The sequence below is a fragment of the Pseudopodoces humilis genome, chromosome 27, assembly GCF_049639895.1.
Source record: "Pseudopodoces humilis isolate 2021_Gansu_Grassland_sample_001 chromosome 27, ASM4963989v1, whole genome shotgun sequence".
NCBI classification, from domain to species: domain Eukaryota; kingdom Metazoa; phylum Chordata; class Aves; order Passeriformes; family Paridae; genus Pseudopodoces; species Pseudopodoces humilis.
The window spans coordinates 4,130,411-4,143,817 of record NC_142226.1 but is presented as its reverse complement, the minus strand read 5'-3'; the positions used below and the strand labels follow the sequence as shown (position 1 = coordinate 4,143,817).

General features: G+C 48.2%; 1 protein-coding gene across 5 annotated transcripts in view; it reads right to left on the bottom strand.

Moving 5' to 3' along the window:
* Positions 1-6,096: 6,096 nt before the first annotated feature.
* The window catches only part of CSMD2 (CUB and Sushi multiple domains 2), a 294,243-nt gene continuing 286,932 nt past the window's right edge, over positions 6,097-13,407 (bottom strand). For all 5 annotated transcript variants that reach the window (XM_088067354.1, XM_088067353.1, XM_088067355.1 and 2 more), the window contains 4 exons: positions 13,243-13,330; positions 11,818-11,956; positions 10,505-10,679; positions 6,097-8,790 (listed from right to left, as the gene is read on the bottom strand). In XM_088067354.1, the coding sequence (XP_087923480.1) occupies positions 10,520-10,679; positions 11,818-11,956; positions 13,243-13,330 (387 nt within the window). In that variant the 3' untranslated portion in view covers positions 6,097-8,790; positions 10,505-10,519. The remainder of the gene's footprint in view (positions 8,791-10,504; positions 10,680-11,817; positions 11,957-13,242; positions 13,331-13,407) is intronic.

Here is a 13,407-nt window from a genome sequence, read left to right as displayed (position 1 = left end):
TTTGGATTTCTCTGGATCAAAGCAAAGCCATGGGGGGGGTGCAAACTTTTGAGGGTTGAAGTTGCTTCATCCCATAAGGAAGCAGCTTGGATGCCATTCCAGAGAGATTGAAACCCAAGTGTGGAGATGGAACAGCTGGAAAACATCCAACCCGGTCCCAAATCCCTGTTGGAAGAGGGGAAGGAACAGCTTGGCTGAGCCTCCCTTTCCGGGGAGATTAATCCCGATCCTTTTCCCTGGAATTCCAGTTGAATTCCTGAGGAATTCCGGTTGTCCAAGCCCTCCGGGGAATCCTGCTCCAGCTGTGCCGCACATCTGGGGCACATCCCAGCCCTTCCTGCCTCTTTTGCCCAGGAGAGGGAGCCGCCAGCCTGTGGAATTCGCTCTGCCAGCCTGGGATATTCCCGATAATCGCGGTTTTCCTTCTGGAAAGGGCTGGAGCACCCCCCGGGACTGGGCTGAGCTCCCAGCTTCTCTCTGGGGGAAAAAAGGGAGAATTCCCTTCCTTTGACCTCTTCCCACTTTTAGGATGGACACAGAAGCTCTGGAAGGGGCTGGGAGAAGGGAACGAGGGCTGGAAGGGGCCGGGAGCTGAATTTTGGTCCTGGAGCAGGGAACAGCCGCTTCCAGGTGGGACTGAGGGCTGGAAGGGAAAAGCCTTCCCAGGACAGCCCCTGCAAAAGCTCGGCTGTACCTGTGGGGCATCCTGGGCATCCAGGAGGATCCAGGAACACTCGGGCCTCCTCAGCCCTGCCCTCGGCACAGCCCAGGCAGGGATGGGATGAGCTCCAGCACATCCAGGGATGCTGCTCCAGCTGATCCCTCTGCTTCCAGAGCCAGCAGAGCTTCCCAGAAAGTTCAGAGAGCAGTGGTGAGAGAGCTTTGACCTTCCTGATCCATCCTGTGCATCCCAGGAGGCTCCGGCAGCTGGGAATCCAGAGCCTGGCAAAGCCGGCGTCTGGGAAGACTAAAACAATCAGGAATTAATTAAAATTCTGAAAAGTGACTTTCTGGAGCTCCTGGCTCTCTCTCCCACCTGCTCGTCCCTCGTGGATTCTCCTGGGAGCCAGCACACCTCAGCTGATCCCTGCACCCAGATATCCAAACCACGGCCAGGTATGGCTTCGTTTCCAAGCAAAACCAGGTGGAACCTTTCCAAATTATTCTAAAGGCTTTAACAATCTGCTATTGCAGCCACAAAATTCCTGGGAATACGGATGGGCAGAGTCCAGTGTCCTGCCTGCCTTCTGTGGGATGGGAAAAGCAAAAGGGAAGAAGGGAAAGGGAATAAAGGATTCTTTGGGAATCTTTGGGAAAGGGAACTTTGGGATTGCACCAATTCTTCCTCAAGACTTGAGATCACCCACAAGAGCTTTCCTTTGCTCCCCAGCTCCTTGGAAAGCTGCAGATAAAGAGGAAAGGAAGACTTGGGATAAACGATAGTCCGGAATAATTAAATGAAATGAGCAGGGACACCCTCCCGTATCCCAGCTTGTTCCAACCTGGCCTTGGACACTTCCAGGAATGCGGCAGCCAGTTTCCCTGGGAAATCCATCCCAGCCCCTTCCCACCCTCCCAAGGAGGAATTTGTTTTCCCAAAATCTCATCTAAAGGACGTTTTTTATCCCAAAAGGCACCGTGTCCCCCTCGGTTATCCACGGTCACCCACGGGGACCATCCCGAAATCCCATCCCGGTGACATTCCCCTGGCCATGAATAATTCAGGTACACCAGGAAAGTTTCCCAGGGCTGCTGCATGGATGAGCCCAAATCACCTGGAGGAGGTGAAGATGAGCTAATCACCATTTGTTTTCTCTTGAAAGCTGATTAACCGCTAATTAGAATATTAAACAAGGGCTTAAATACGTAAATGAGCAGCTGAGGACAGAGCTCGTTATTGGAGGTGCTACAAAATTCCTGATTTTTATTCCTTTTATTTTTATTCCTTTTATTTTTATTCCTCCTGGACCCAAGCTGCCCTCACTGAGAACTCGGGCTGCCCTTGGAGTGCCAAACACCTCGGAGAAAATGACATCAGGAACTGGGGGTGTGAATTTTGTTTAACATGGAAAAGGGTCGCCGTTTGTATTCAGGGGCCCGTGGCGGCCAGCGGGTTTCTGCCTCTGAAAATTAGGAAAGGAACAGGATTTCTCCTGGACCCAAATCACCCCCACCTAGAACTCGGGCTGCTCTTGAAGTGCCAAACACCTCTGACAAACTGACAGCAGGAATTTGTGCTGGGGGAAATGTTCTTTCTCTTGGAAAAGAGCCGCTGTTCGCGTCCTGGGGCCCGTGGTGGCGAGTGGGTTTCTGCCTCTGAGAATTAAGAAAGCAGCAGGAGTCTCCTGGTCCCAAACCATCCCCAGCTGGAACTCGGGTGGTTCTCTGAATGCCAAAGGCCTCTGACAAACTGACAGCAGGAACTTGTGCTGGGGGGAGTTTTCTTTCCCCTGGGAAAGAGCCGCTGTTCGTGTCCAGGGGACCATGATGACAATGAGCTTCTGCCTCTGAAAATTACGACTGGAGAAGGATTTCTCCCGGACCCAAGCCGTCCCCACCTATGTCACTCTGAAAACTCAGTTTTTCGATCTTGACATAATTTCTAAGAACTTTCCCAGGACAGTGACTGTAAACATAGATATGTATTCATTCTTTCTGATACACGTCCTTTGATGGACGTCTCGCACGACCAGTGTGATTGGGAAGGTGCTAACCTGACTATCCAATCCCTGGTCATTGCCCAGAATCTATAAATACTGAAGTTGGAAGAATAAAACCAGTTTTTCCCTGTCACAGGGGAGCCGTGTCTGTGTGAGTCATTGCGTGTCCTACAGCGACACTCCTGGAGCTCGGGCTGCCCTTGGGACTCCAAAGGCCGCTGACAGGCTGCCATCAGGAACTTGGAGAGGTTTGTTCTCTTTCCTCTTGAAATGGAAATTGTCCAGGGGCTCATGGCTGTGCCTGCACCACCACATCATGCTGGGAAATGTTCTTAGTTCCTTCTCTGTCTGAGCTTTTAGGGTTTGGCACATTGCTTCCTTGTGGTCTTGTATTGAAAAGCTGCTCAGGCTATCCACGAGTCTTCACAGAAGTAAAAGTGAACGTCGTTTATTTCTATCTTTAGCACACTTTTATAGGGTTTGCCAGGGTCTGCGGGCTAAGCAAGTTACTATTGGCCAATCCACAGTTTTACATTCTTTCTCTCATACACAAGGACATGGTTTTGCTTTATTCTCTCTCTTGCAGGAGAGTTTCAAGGACATTAGCCCTTAATACCACCACTTATACCAAAGGCTGGTTTGTGCAGACAGGCCTTTATTAAAATATAGTGCCCACCTTCTGTTAGAATGTTCTCTACAGTCTTGCCCCAGTTTTTCTGTCTGACATTCACTTCATAGCCCTGTAACTATATAAGTAACTGTTTTACCATTGGGCTTTCTTTTGGGCTACTCCATACTCCCCCAGACCCAAAAATTTTAGGAGGCTTACGGTCCAGTCCACACGCGCCTCGTGGGTTTGGTTGTTAGAACATCACAGTGTAGCAACTGTCCCTCTCCCTTTGGGGCTTCCCAGGACTCCAGATCCTTTCCATGGTGTTCCTGAATATGCTGAGGGAATTCTTGGCTCTTTGAGACAGCACAGAGTGAATGAGCTGGGTCCTTCATCTGCCTTTAGAATTTTCTTATTCAAAAACAAATATCTTTTGGCTGGCTTCATTCATCCCTTAAATCTGAAAGAGCAAACGAGATTATTTCTAGCATTAATACTCTTTTGCCAGTACAGGATACAAATTCTCTACTGTCCTATTGCCAGCTCTCATATCCTGGACCTCTCTATATGCTCCATCAGGTTTCTGTGAGACATAAGCTCAGAAGAATTTAAGATTTTAGAGAAGCTGAGGCCTTAATTAAAAATCAGCCTTGTTAAATCTAGTTAAAAGAAATAAATAGGCCTCGTTAAAATTAGATAGAAAAACTTTGCTAAAATCAGAGGTTAATCATTGGCTAATAACTAATTGTCTGTCAATTTTATGTTTGTTCAGCTGGGCTGTAATGAGAAACCAAGAATCTGGTAAGGAACTTTGTCCTGCGGTGACTTTATGATGTTTGATTGTATCCCAAATCGCCTGGTTTATGTTCCATATTAAATTCTGCACCTTTAGGATTGGCTCTGAGATCCAGGGGGGAAGGAGAAGCCGCAGTTTGAGCACTGGGTGCGGCTGTGGGAATTCCGGGACCTTTCCAATGGCCCTAAAAGCGCCTTGACCGAGGTGTTGATGAGTGAGGAGCCTCATGAAAGAGCTGCCCGAGACTGATTAGCCATGCAAACTTATCCAGAGCCCTCTGCTTCCTCCTGCCAGCTCTCCCAGCTGCTCTTCCCGGTTTTATTCCCCCAAAATGCCCGCTGGATGCTCCAGCTCCTGCCCCGCTGCTCCTTCCCTGGATTTTTTCTCTCGGAAGATTCCCAGTGGATGCTCTGGCTCGCTTTCCTCCTTTCTCTGCTGCTCTCTCCAGCTTTATTCCCCCCAAAACGGCACGGTGGAATCTCCAGCTCTCCCAGTTTCCCTGATGGTCCCTCCCTGTTTATTTTCCCCCCAAAAAATTCCCAGTGGATACTCCAGCTCCTTCCAGCTGTTCCCTTTCCCTGGATTTTTTTTTCCCGGTGGATGCTCTAGCTCCTGCTTCGCTGGTCTCTCCCTGTTTTTTTCCCCGAAGGATTCACAGTGGAAGCTCCAGCTCCTCCTGCTCACTCTCCCAGTTCCCTGCTGCTCTCTCTGATTTTTTTTCCCCAGAAGATTCCCAGTGTTGGTCTCGCCCTGTTTTTCCCCCAAGATTCCCAGTGGGATCTCCAGCTCTCCCAGTTTCCCTGCTGCTCTCTTCCTCAATCAGCGAGAGGAGCCGGGGGGGATTTCAGGGATTCCTTCCAGGGAATGCGGGCAGAGGAGTTGGGAGACCTTTGGAAAAGCACCAAATTCCTGTTTTGGAGGAGATTCCAGGGCTGGAATTTGGCAGCAAAAAATGTTTGGGAAATGAGGAATTCTCTTCTCGAGAACACCCAAAAGCTGAGCCTGGGTCAGGGATTAAATCCCAAATACAGAGGGAAACCCTGGGAATTGGAAGCAGGAAGAATCCTGGAATGGTTTGAGTTGGAAGGAACCTTAAGGATCATCCCATTCCACCCAGTTCCATGGGCAGGGACACCTCCCACTATCCCAGGCAGCTCCAAGCTTGGACATTTCCCGGGATGGGGTGGCCCAGTTTCTCTGGGAAGCTCTGCGGACTCCAAAGCCCCTTGATCCTCATCCCTCCCTCAGAATCCATCGGATCCGTTCTGCTGCCCCAAAATCCCAACGAAGGCTCCGCCCCAGGCTCATCCTGCCAGGAATTAGTCACACCAAACATCCCAAAAAACCTCAGCTCGCTTTTCCCCGCCTTTATTTCGGATCAACCCATCCAAGGAGGGAATAAATCCAAGGATAAATCAGGAAAAGCCAAATAAAAGGCACCGGAGAGCATCAAATCCACACGGGAGCAGTCGCGGGACATCAAAGACCCTGTCAGGGCCGTTTTCATCCCAAATTTCCTTGATCCCAAGTTAATTCCTGCCAATCATCAGGCACGGGGAGAGAGGAGGCGTCGGGCTCCGAACTAAAACCTCATTAAGGCAAATCTGAGCTCCTGGAGCAGGAATGCGGGGGCTGGGAAAGGGGAAGGATCCTGTTCTCCCTTCCCATGGGATATCCCTGATCAAATCCTGCTGGAAAAGCCAAATCCATTCATCCAAATCCATCCAATCTGCCTGAATTATCGCCCTTCCTGAAACCAGGATGCGCTTCCCAGCAGCTGGAAAAGTCGGGAATCTCCATCCATTCCTGCAGGAGTGGTGTGTGCGCATCCAGAAAATCCCGGGATCAACCTTTTGGAATTCACACACACACCAAAACCCAAGAAACAAACAAACAAAAATCCCTAAAAAACAACCAGACAAAAAGGCACCAGGGGGCTGTAAGAAAAAGCAATGCAAAAATCGAGATTTTTTTATTACTCGGAAGTCCAAAATTGAAAATAGCTTTGAAATTCCGCAGGGAACGCCGGGAACACACGGAAAAGCCTCATATACAGAGACAGATAAATTAACTGGGAATTCTGCAGACAAGCCAGGGACATGGAGAGATTCCATATGTACATTTTTATGGAAACCATTTATACACTTTATTACATTTACAAAAAAAAGCTGATTTTTTTTTTCTACTACTTTTTTTGTTTGTTTTTCCCTACGATAATGAAAAAAAAAATTACATTTTGTTTTTTTAATTTATTTTTTAGCTGTACAAACTTTTAATTAATAAAAATATATCTCTGTACAAAAGAGGGATTTGAGCTTTTTTTGTGTTTTTTTATAATTTTTCTCATTTTTTCCCTTTCTTTTTCTTCATTTTTTTTCCCTTTTTTTTTTTTTTTTTTCCATTTTTTTCCCTTTTATTTTCATTTTTTTCCATATTGTTTTTTACCATATGCAAGTCCTCTGGGCACAAGGATGGAGAATGGCATGGAGCAGATCCCACACAGATTGCAAAAAAATAGGATAAACCCCTTTTTCCACTTCCTTGGCTCCCTGGGCAACAGCAGGAAAAGGGAATTCATGGATCCAAAGCAGCGAATTCCGTTGAAGTCGAGTTCCCCCTTCTCCCTTCCTGGGTGGTTTTAAATATTTTGGATTTATTTTGAACTCCTGGACGTGAGATTCTCCTCATTTTCCCATGGAATGAGAGGGAGCCACGCGTGGGAAGCCAATGTGCATCACCTGGACGAGTCAGGAGAGGATTCCCTGGAATCTGGACGGGAGTTTGGAAGGATCCAAGCTCTGCTTCCAAGGATTGTGGGAGTTTTGGGTGCTGGAACTGGGATCAGGATGTGTTGGGGCAGGAGCAGAGCAGGGGGCAGGGTTGGGCTGTGGGGCTTTTTTAGGGATAATTGAGCTTGGGAAAGGCCAGAGACGGGCCAGGAGAGCCCAGCTGGAGGCAGGGTGGGATCCAAGGATTCCAAGGGGTTCTCCCAGCCTTGTTCCAGCAGCGGCAGGATGGAATGATGGAGACAAGGGAAAAGGAGAATATTCCCTTGGAGTGTCACTGGGATTTGTGTCCCATGAGCTGGGAAGGACAGACACCATCCCAATCCAGCTGGCATTTTACCCTGGAATCCTCTCCAGGTGGGAGCACAGCCGACTCCAGTGTCCCCAAATCCATGTGGGAACATTTCCCTGACCCCTGCCCACACCGGATCGGGGCTCTGGCTCCCACTTCCCAGGGAGAAATCGGCACCTTGGTGGGATTTTTGGGAGCTGAGGTGGCATTTTTGGCAGGCTGGGAATTCTGCTCCCTCTGGGAGAGCCGGAGGAGAGCCAGGAGTAACAAAAATAAAACTCTGATGTATTTGCACCCAGAAAATCAAGGATAAACCAACAAAAATTCCCAAATTATCCAATGGTTTTCAGCAGGCAGAGCTTCAGGGAGGAGAAAATCCATGCTGGAACTGGAGCATGGATGGAAACCCCATTCCAGTGGGTTCATTCTGATCCTTCTTGGAGCCTCCTGGACTCAGTGACCTGGGAATGGCACCTCTGTCTCCCCTGATCCTAAAATGACTCCAATCAAACTCTGGATCACAAGGATGCAGAGGAGGGAAATGTCAGGCTGCCTTCCCTGCTCCCACAAAATCCCAGGAAACCTCAGTGCCCCTGGGAAGTAACAGGAGCAGCTCAGGATGGGAATTAAAACTCCTCCTGCTTTGTCCTTTGGAGGATCAGTCTGAAAAGGGCAAAGGATTTGAGAAGCTTTTGGGGGAATTAGGGTCTGTTGAGTTCTTTTCAGAGAGGATTTTTGTCCCTTTGGATATTCCTGTTCCTTCTGGAATCGTCTGGCAGCGAATTCCTGATCAGGGATTTGGGCCCAGCTCAAATCAGGGGGAACACAGGGCAGGAAAAGCCCAGCCAGGAATGCCCAAAGGAAAATCAAAGACAGGTTTTGGGAAGGTTCCTGTTGAAAACTCTTCCTGGGTTAGAAAAACCAACAAAGAAATAACCCAGAAATCCAAATGCAGAAAAGCAAAATCCTCATCCTGTCCCATCCAGGTGTTTTCCATAAATCCAGCCAGGAATGCCCAAAGGAAAATCAAACACAGGAAAGAAGGGGAAAGCTTCCCAAGGTTTGAAAAGCTCCCATTTGAAATCCCTTCCTCTGCTCAAGCCCTGGGGTAGAAAACGCAACCAAAAATTAACCCAGAAACCCAAACCCAGACACACAAATCCTCATCCTGTCCAATCCAGGTGTTTTCCACCAATCTAGCACCTTGTGCACGACTTCTTTGTTGCCCAAGCTCTTCCCAAAGTTTGGGAAGCTCCTTCCAGGAACACTGGGAGCAGCTCGGGAAAGCCTCCCACCACCAGGCCTTCCCAAGGTCTCGGAGCGGGATGGGAGGCGGCAGCGGAGCCAGAGCAGAACCTTTGGCTTGGAGATCCAGCAGGATGGAGCAGGTGGATCCAGCAGGATGGAGCAGGTGGATCCAGCAGGATGGAGCAGGTGGATCCAGCAGGATGGAGCAGGTGGATCCAGCAGGATGGAGCAGGTGGATCCAGCAGGATGGAGCAGGTGGATCCAGCAGCCCTTCGGGAATTCCAGGGAGGTGCAGCAGCTTCTCCGCAGCCTCGGCAGGGGCGGGAGCAGGGAGGTGGGGAGGGGATGGATAGATGGAGAGGTGGGACAATCATCCACTGGACACCGATCCCGGGAATCTGGGAAAGCAAAGACTTGGTTATGACACATGGAAATGCTGGAAAAGTGGCTTTGTTATCCTAAAATTGGAGTATTCCAGATGGAAGGGCTCTACAATCCACAATGAACTTTAGATTACTTGAAACACGTAAATCCCAGATCCCTGTGCAAAATTCCCCATCTGGAGTCACCCAGGGAATGATCCCTCTCAGAGATCCATTTTTCCAATCCCATTTCTCTCTGCAGTAGAATTTAAAATTCCGAATCCCTGTGCAAAAGACTCACAAGATCCTTTGGGCACTCCTGGGACCACTGCTCCCACAAAGATAAATGAGGGTGGGTTTGGGTGGGATATTGGGATGAAATTCCTCCTGATTTCCAACCTAAACCTTCTTGGAGCAGCTTAAGGCTGTCTTGTCCTGTCACCCCTCGGGTCTAACTCCTGGCTCTGCCCAGGACATTCCAAGACCCACAAGATCCCTTGGGCAATCCTGGGCCTCCTCTGACCCACTGCTCTCACTAATGAGAGCTAAAGGAGAGTGGGATATTGGGAAGAAATTCCTCCTGATTTCCAGCCTAAACCTCCCCTGGTTCTTAAGGCTGTATCTTTTTGTCCTATCAACCCTCACGTCCAACTCTTTGCCCTGCAAGGACATTCCAGGACCCACAAGACCCCTTTGACCCACTCCTTCATTAGAGCTAAGAGTTGGTTTAGATGGGAAATTGGGATGAAATTCCTCCCTGTGAGGGCCATGAGGGGCTGGGATGGAATTCCCAGACAATCTGTGGCTGCTGGAAGTCTTCAAAGCCGGCTTGGAGCAACCTTGTCTTGGGGAAGGCCTCATTGCCCACAGAACCAGCTGAGCTCTAAGAACCCTTCCTGATGCCTCAGGATCTCAGCTTTTCTGTTTTTCATCTGTTTGTAACCCTGCAGTTCTTTAGTGTGTAACTCCAAACTCCACACACAGTGTGAGCTGCTGCTTTCCCATTTGGGTCAGACACAGCAATTCCTCTCCAGGCCTGGCAATCAAGGACACCTCACTGCCTCAGGCCCCCAGAGATGGAAACAAAAGGGAGTTGGGGGCAGCAAACTTGGGGTGAATGACTTCATTACCTGAAGCTGGAATTGGGAGATTCACCCCAATATGGAAATGGCCCAAACTTATAAAAGTGTGAAACCCCTGACCCATGGTCCATTTTGGGTGCAGCCCCTGGGGGGCTTTGTCTGCCCAAAATGTCCCTGAAGGCCTTTCAATAAATAGAACTGCTTTTTATTCCCTGAATTCTGTCTGGCCTCTGTTTTTAGGTGGCCCCAAAAAGCATCAGTTTCTGGGAAATGATGTTTTCATCATTTATGGGACAGTGAGACCTCTGGAGAATCCTCTCCAGCTACAACCCCCCAACAACTCCACACACTCCATGATCCCATGAGAACCCCTCCAACTGCACACATTCCATGATCCCCGAGAGCCCTTCCAACTCCACACACTCCATGATCGAAGAGAACCATTCCAACTCCACACATTCCATGATCCCAGAGAACCTTTCCAACTCCACACACTCCATGATCCAACTGGAACCTTTCCAACTCCACACACTCCATGGATCCCAGAGAACCTTTCCAACTCCACACATTCCATGATCCCATGAGAACCCTCCCAACTCCACACACTCCACGACCCCAGGATGCCGAGGGGACAGTGGGGATGGCAGGGGTGGCCCTGTGCCACTCACCGTGTGGGGACAGCGCTATACAGCCGTGCACACCGTGCTCACTGTGAACTCGGCCTCGCCGGCCATGATGTCCGAGGGCTGCAGGTTCCGGTCGTACATGGGGTTCTCGAAGGTTCCCCTCACGTTGGTGTTCTCGTGGCCAGCGTAGCCATTGAATGGGACTTTGGGTCTCCTCCTGCAGGATCAGGGACAAAACCCACACAGGTGACAGCCCTGAGGGAGGGCACTGACAGGGGAAATGCCTGGGGATGGGGCTGAAAAATCCAGCTGGGGATTTGCAGCATTGATCAGGTGTGGGAGATGCAGGAACAGAGAGATCTCAAAGCCTTGAGCACACAGACCCAGAGACAGAGATGGATACAGAGTCTGACCTGAGAGCTTGGAGAAGGCTTGGAGCTTCACAACAATGAAGCTATACAAACATGAAGAATAGAAGCTTGTAGTTTAAGAAGAAATATATTTTAAGCATGCTTTAAGCAAGTAAAAGTATGCTTTATATAAGTGAATAAATATGTTAAGTAAGGTAATATTGATTTTGAAGTTTAACATACAACCTGTTAAAGAGTTAGTAAGAAATTATAGCAATGTAAGTTTCTGTAGTGTTCTATGACTGGATGAAAAAAGACGCCCAGCAGCAGAATCGTGTGAGATGAAACAATTAGTGATTGGTTTATGAAGATGCTGGTGAGCTTTTGTCTAACTTGTTGATTAGTTAAAAAGTTTATGCAAGACATTGTAACTAGAATTTAGATGGCTTCTGAGGTGATGGTGTTGAATGTAACATCTTAAGTAGTCTCACTCTTCCATGAGACTGATGGGCTATGCAATAAAACACTTTTTCTAACATCACTGTTGGCCTCACCTGCTCTGATCCCAATAATCAGGAACAAACCCAAGTTTACACCACATTCAAAGCCATGGGCGGGGGGAAATTAGCTTTTTATGATCCTGAATGTGGCTACAAATCCCATTAATGGCCAGCAAAATCCTCTCTGCTCTCCTCTCCCAAACCCTCACCCCACCACGCTTTATTTTCCCACCTCCTGAATTAAACCAGCCCAAAAGGAGCTGATTTTAAGCCCAGCTCACCGATACTTCTCTCAAATCCCTGAATTTCTTTCACCTTTTGGAATTCTTGCCCCAAACCTACCTGTGTTTGCAGAGATAAAGCACAAACCCCGCAATAACCTCCCCAACCCTCTGTTTTTATCCCACCCCCGATTTAAACCAGCCTAAAAGCGGGGGATTTTAAGCCCAGCTCTGATATTTCTCTGAATTTCTTTCACCTTTTGGGATTCTTGCCCCAAACCCACCTGTGTTTGTAGAGATAAAGCACAAACCCTGCAATAATCAGGGCGATGAAAGGCACAAGGATGGCGGCTGCCACGGAGCTGCTGTTGGATGCAAAGTGGTGGCCGATGGATTCGGGATCATTTTCCATCATGCTGATGTCTGGAACACAGCAGAAAGGAACACATTTCCCACATTTCCAAGCCCCTGCTGGGGGAAAAGGGCTTGGCTGGAGGTGCAGGTGACACCAGCAGCAGAGTGAAGTGGTGCTGGAAAAGGGAATTTAAAAATGGATGTGCAAGGATGGAGATCCAGCCTAACATAGACCTCACCATTTTTTTTAGATCTCTATTTAAAGAGAGGTGTAAATTGATTCATTTTGCCAAAAAGATCCATCTTGGATATTGGAAATGGAAAAATGGAAAATTCCACAGATGCTGAAGGGTTCAGTCTGCAGCCTTGGAAAGAGCTTGGGTTAATGTAATGATGAAGGTACACAGACATTGGGTAGAGAAATTATAAACTTACGTTCCTGTAATTAAGACTATGTCTTAAGTAGGTAAGAAATTATATTAGGTAAAATAGTTTGAGGTTTAAGCTGTAATAGCGTGAGTTATAGAGATCTAGAAACTGTAGTGGAGGGGTATGTGAGTATGTGACCTGCCAGCTTAGTGGCTCAGAGACAGATGCAGTGCAGCAAAATTAAGCCAAGGTGTGAGGTTAATAAGTGAAAACAAGTCTTGTGTCCACTGTCTACTGGGCCAAAATGTTACACATATTTATATATAATATATTGCTGTGCAAAGAGGAAACTCGTGTCTTCCTTGAGCCATGGCTGACTTGTTGCTCCTCTAAATCTCACACCTTGGGTCTGATATCTTATCTGGCTGCTTGAGCAATAAATCATCTCAAAGCAAGGTGGTCCCGTCCCTGGTTCTTCATCTCCACACTTGGGTGCATAAAGTTGGGCTTTAAGGAGACTCTGATAAGCTGCACTAACAAGCATCCATAAAGGTGACGAGATCCCAGCAATCCTGAAGGATTAAAGAGCTCAAACCACGCTTTAAGAGGTATTTAGGAGCTTAAACTTTGGGTGGTTTAATCTCCCAAGAGCTGCTGTGACTTCTGGTGGAGACACTTTCTGTGGGGGGGTTGGGATTTGGGCTTGGCAGGGATCTGGGAATTTGGAAAAAAAACCATGTCCAGGTGTTGTTTGTGCTTCCAAACTTTCCTTGCCTTTGGAAAGCAGCCTGGTTATCCCTCGTTTTGTTCCCAAATTATAAATTTTATCGTTGTGCTGTTTATTTTGTGCTGTTTGTCTCCCACAAACCTCAAGTTCAGCAGAACTCGGGAAGTGCAGAAAATTCAAGCCAGGGATTGGAGAAACATTCCCTGCCTGGAAACCCCCAAAATGGAGCTTTTGGAATCAAGAGAAAAAGGAATTTTACCAAGTCTCTGGAGGCCAAACTGCCCGAAGCCTTTGCCACGCACGAAACCCTGGTACACAAAGGTGCCACTTGAGGACTCCGATGAGACCTGTGGAGAGCGGAAATCAATGGATTTATCCAACATTTCCCTGAATTTAACACCCAGCTCATCTCAGCCCCTTCCAA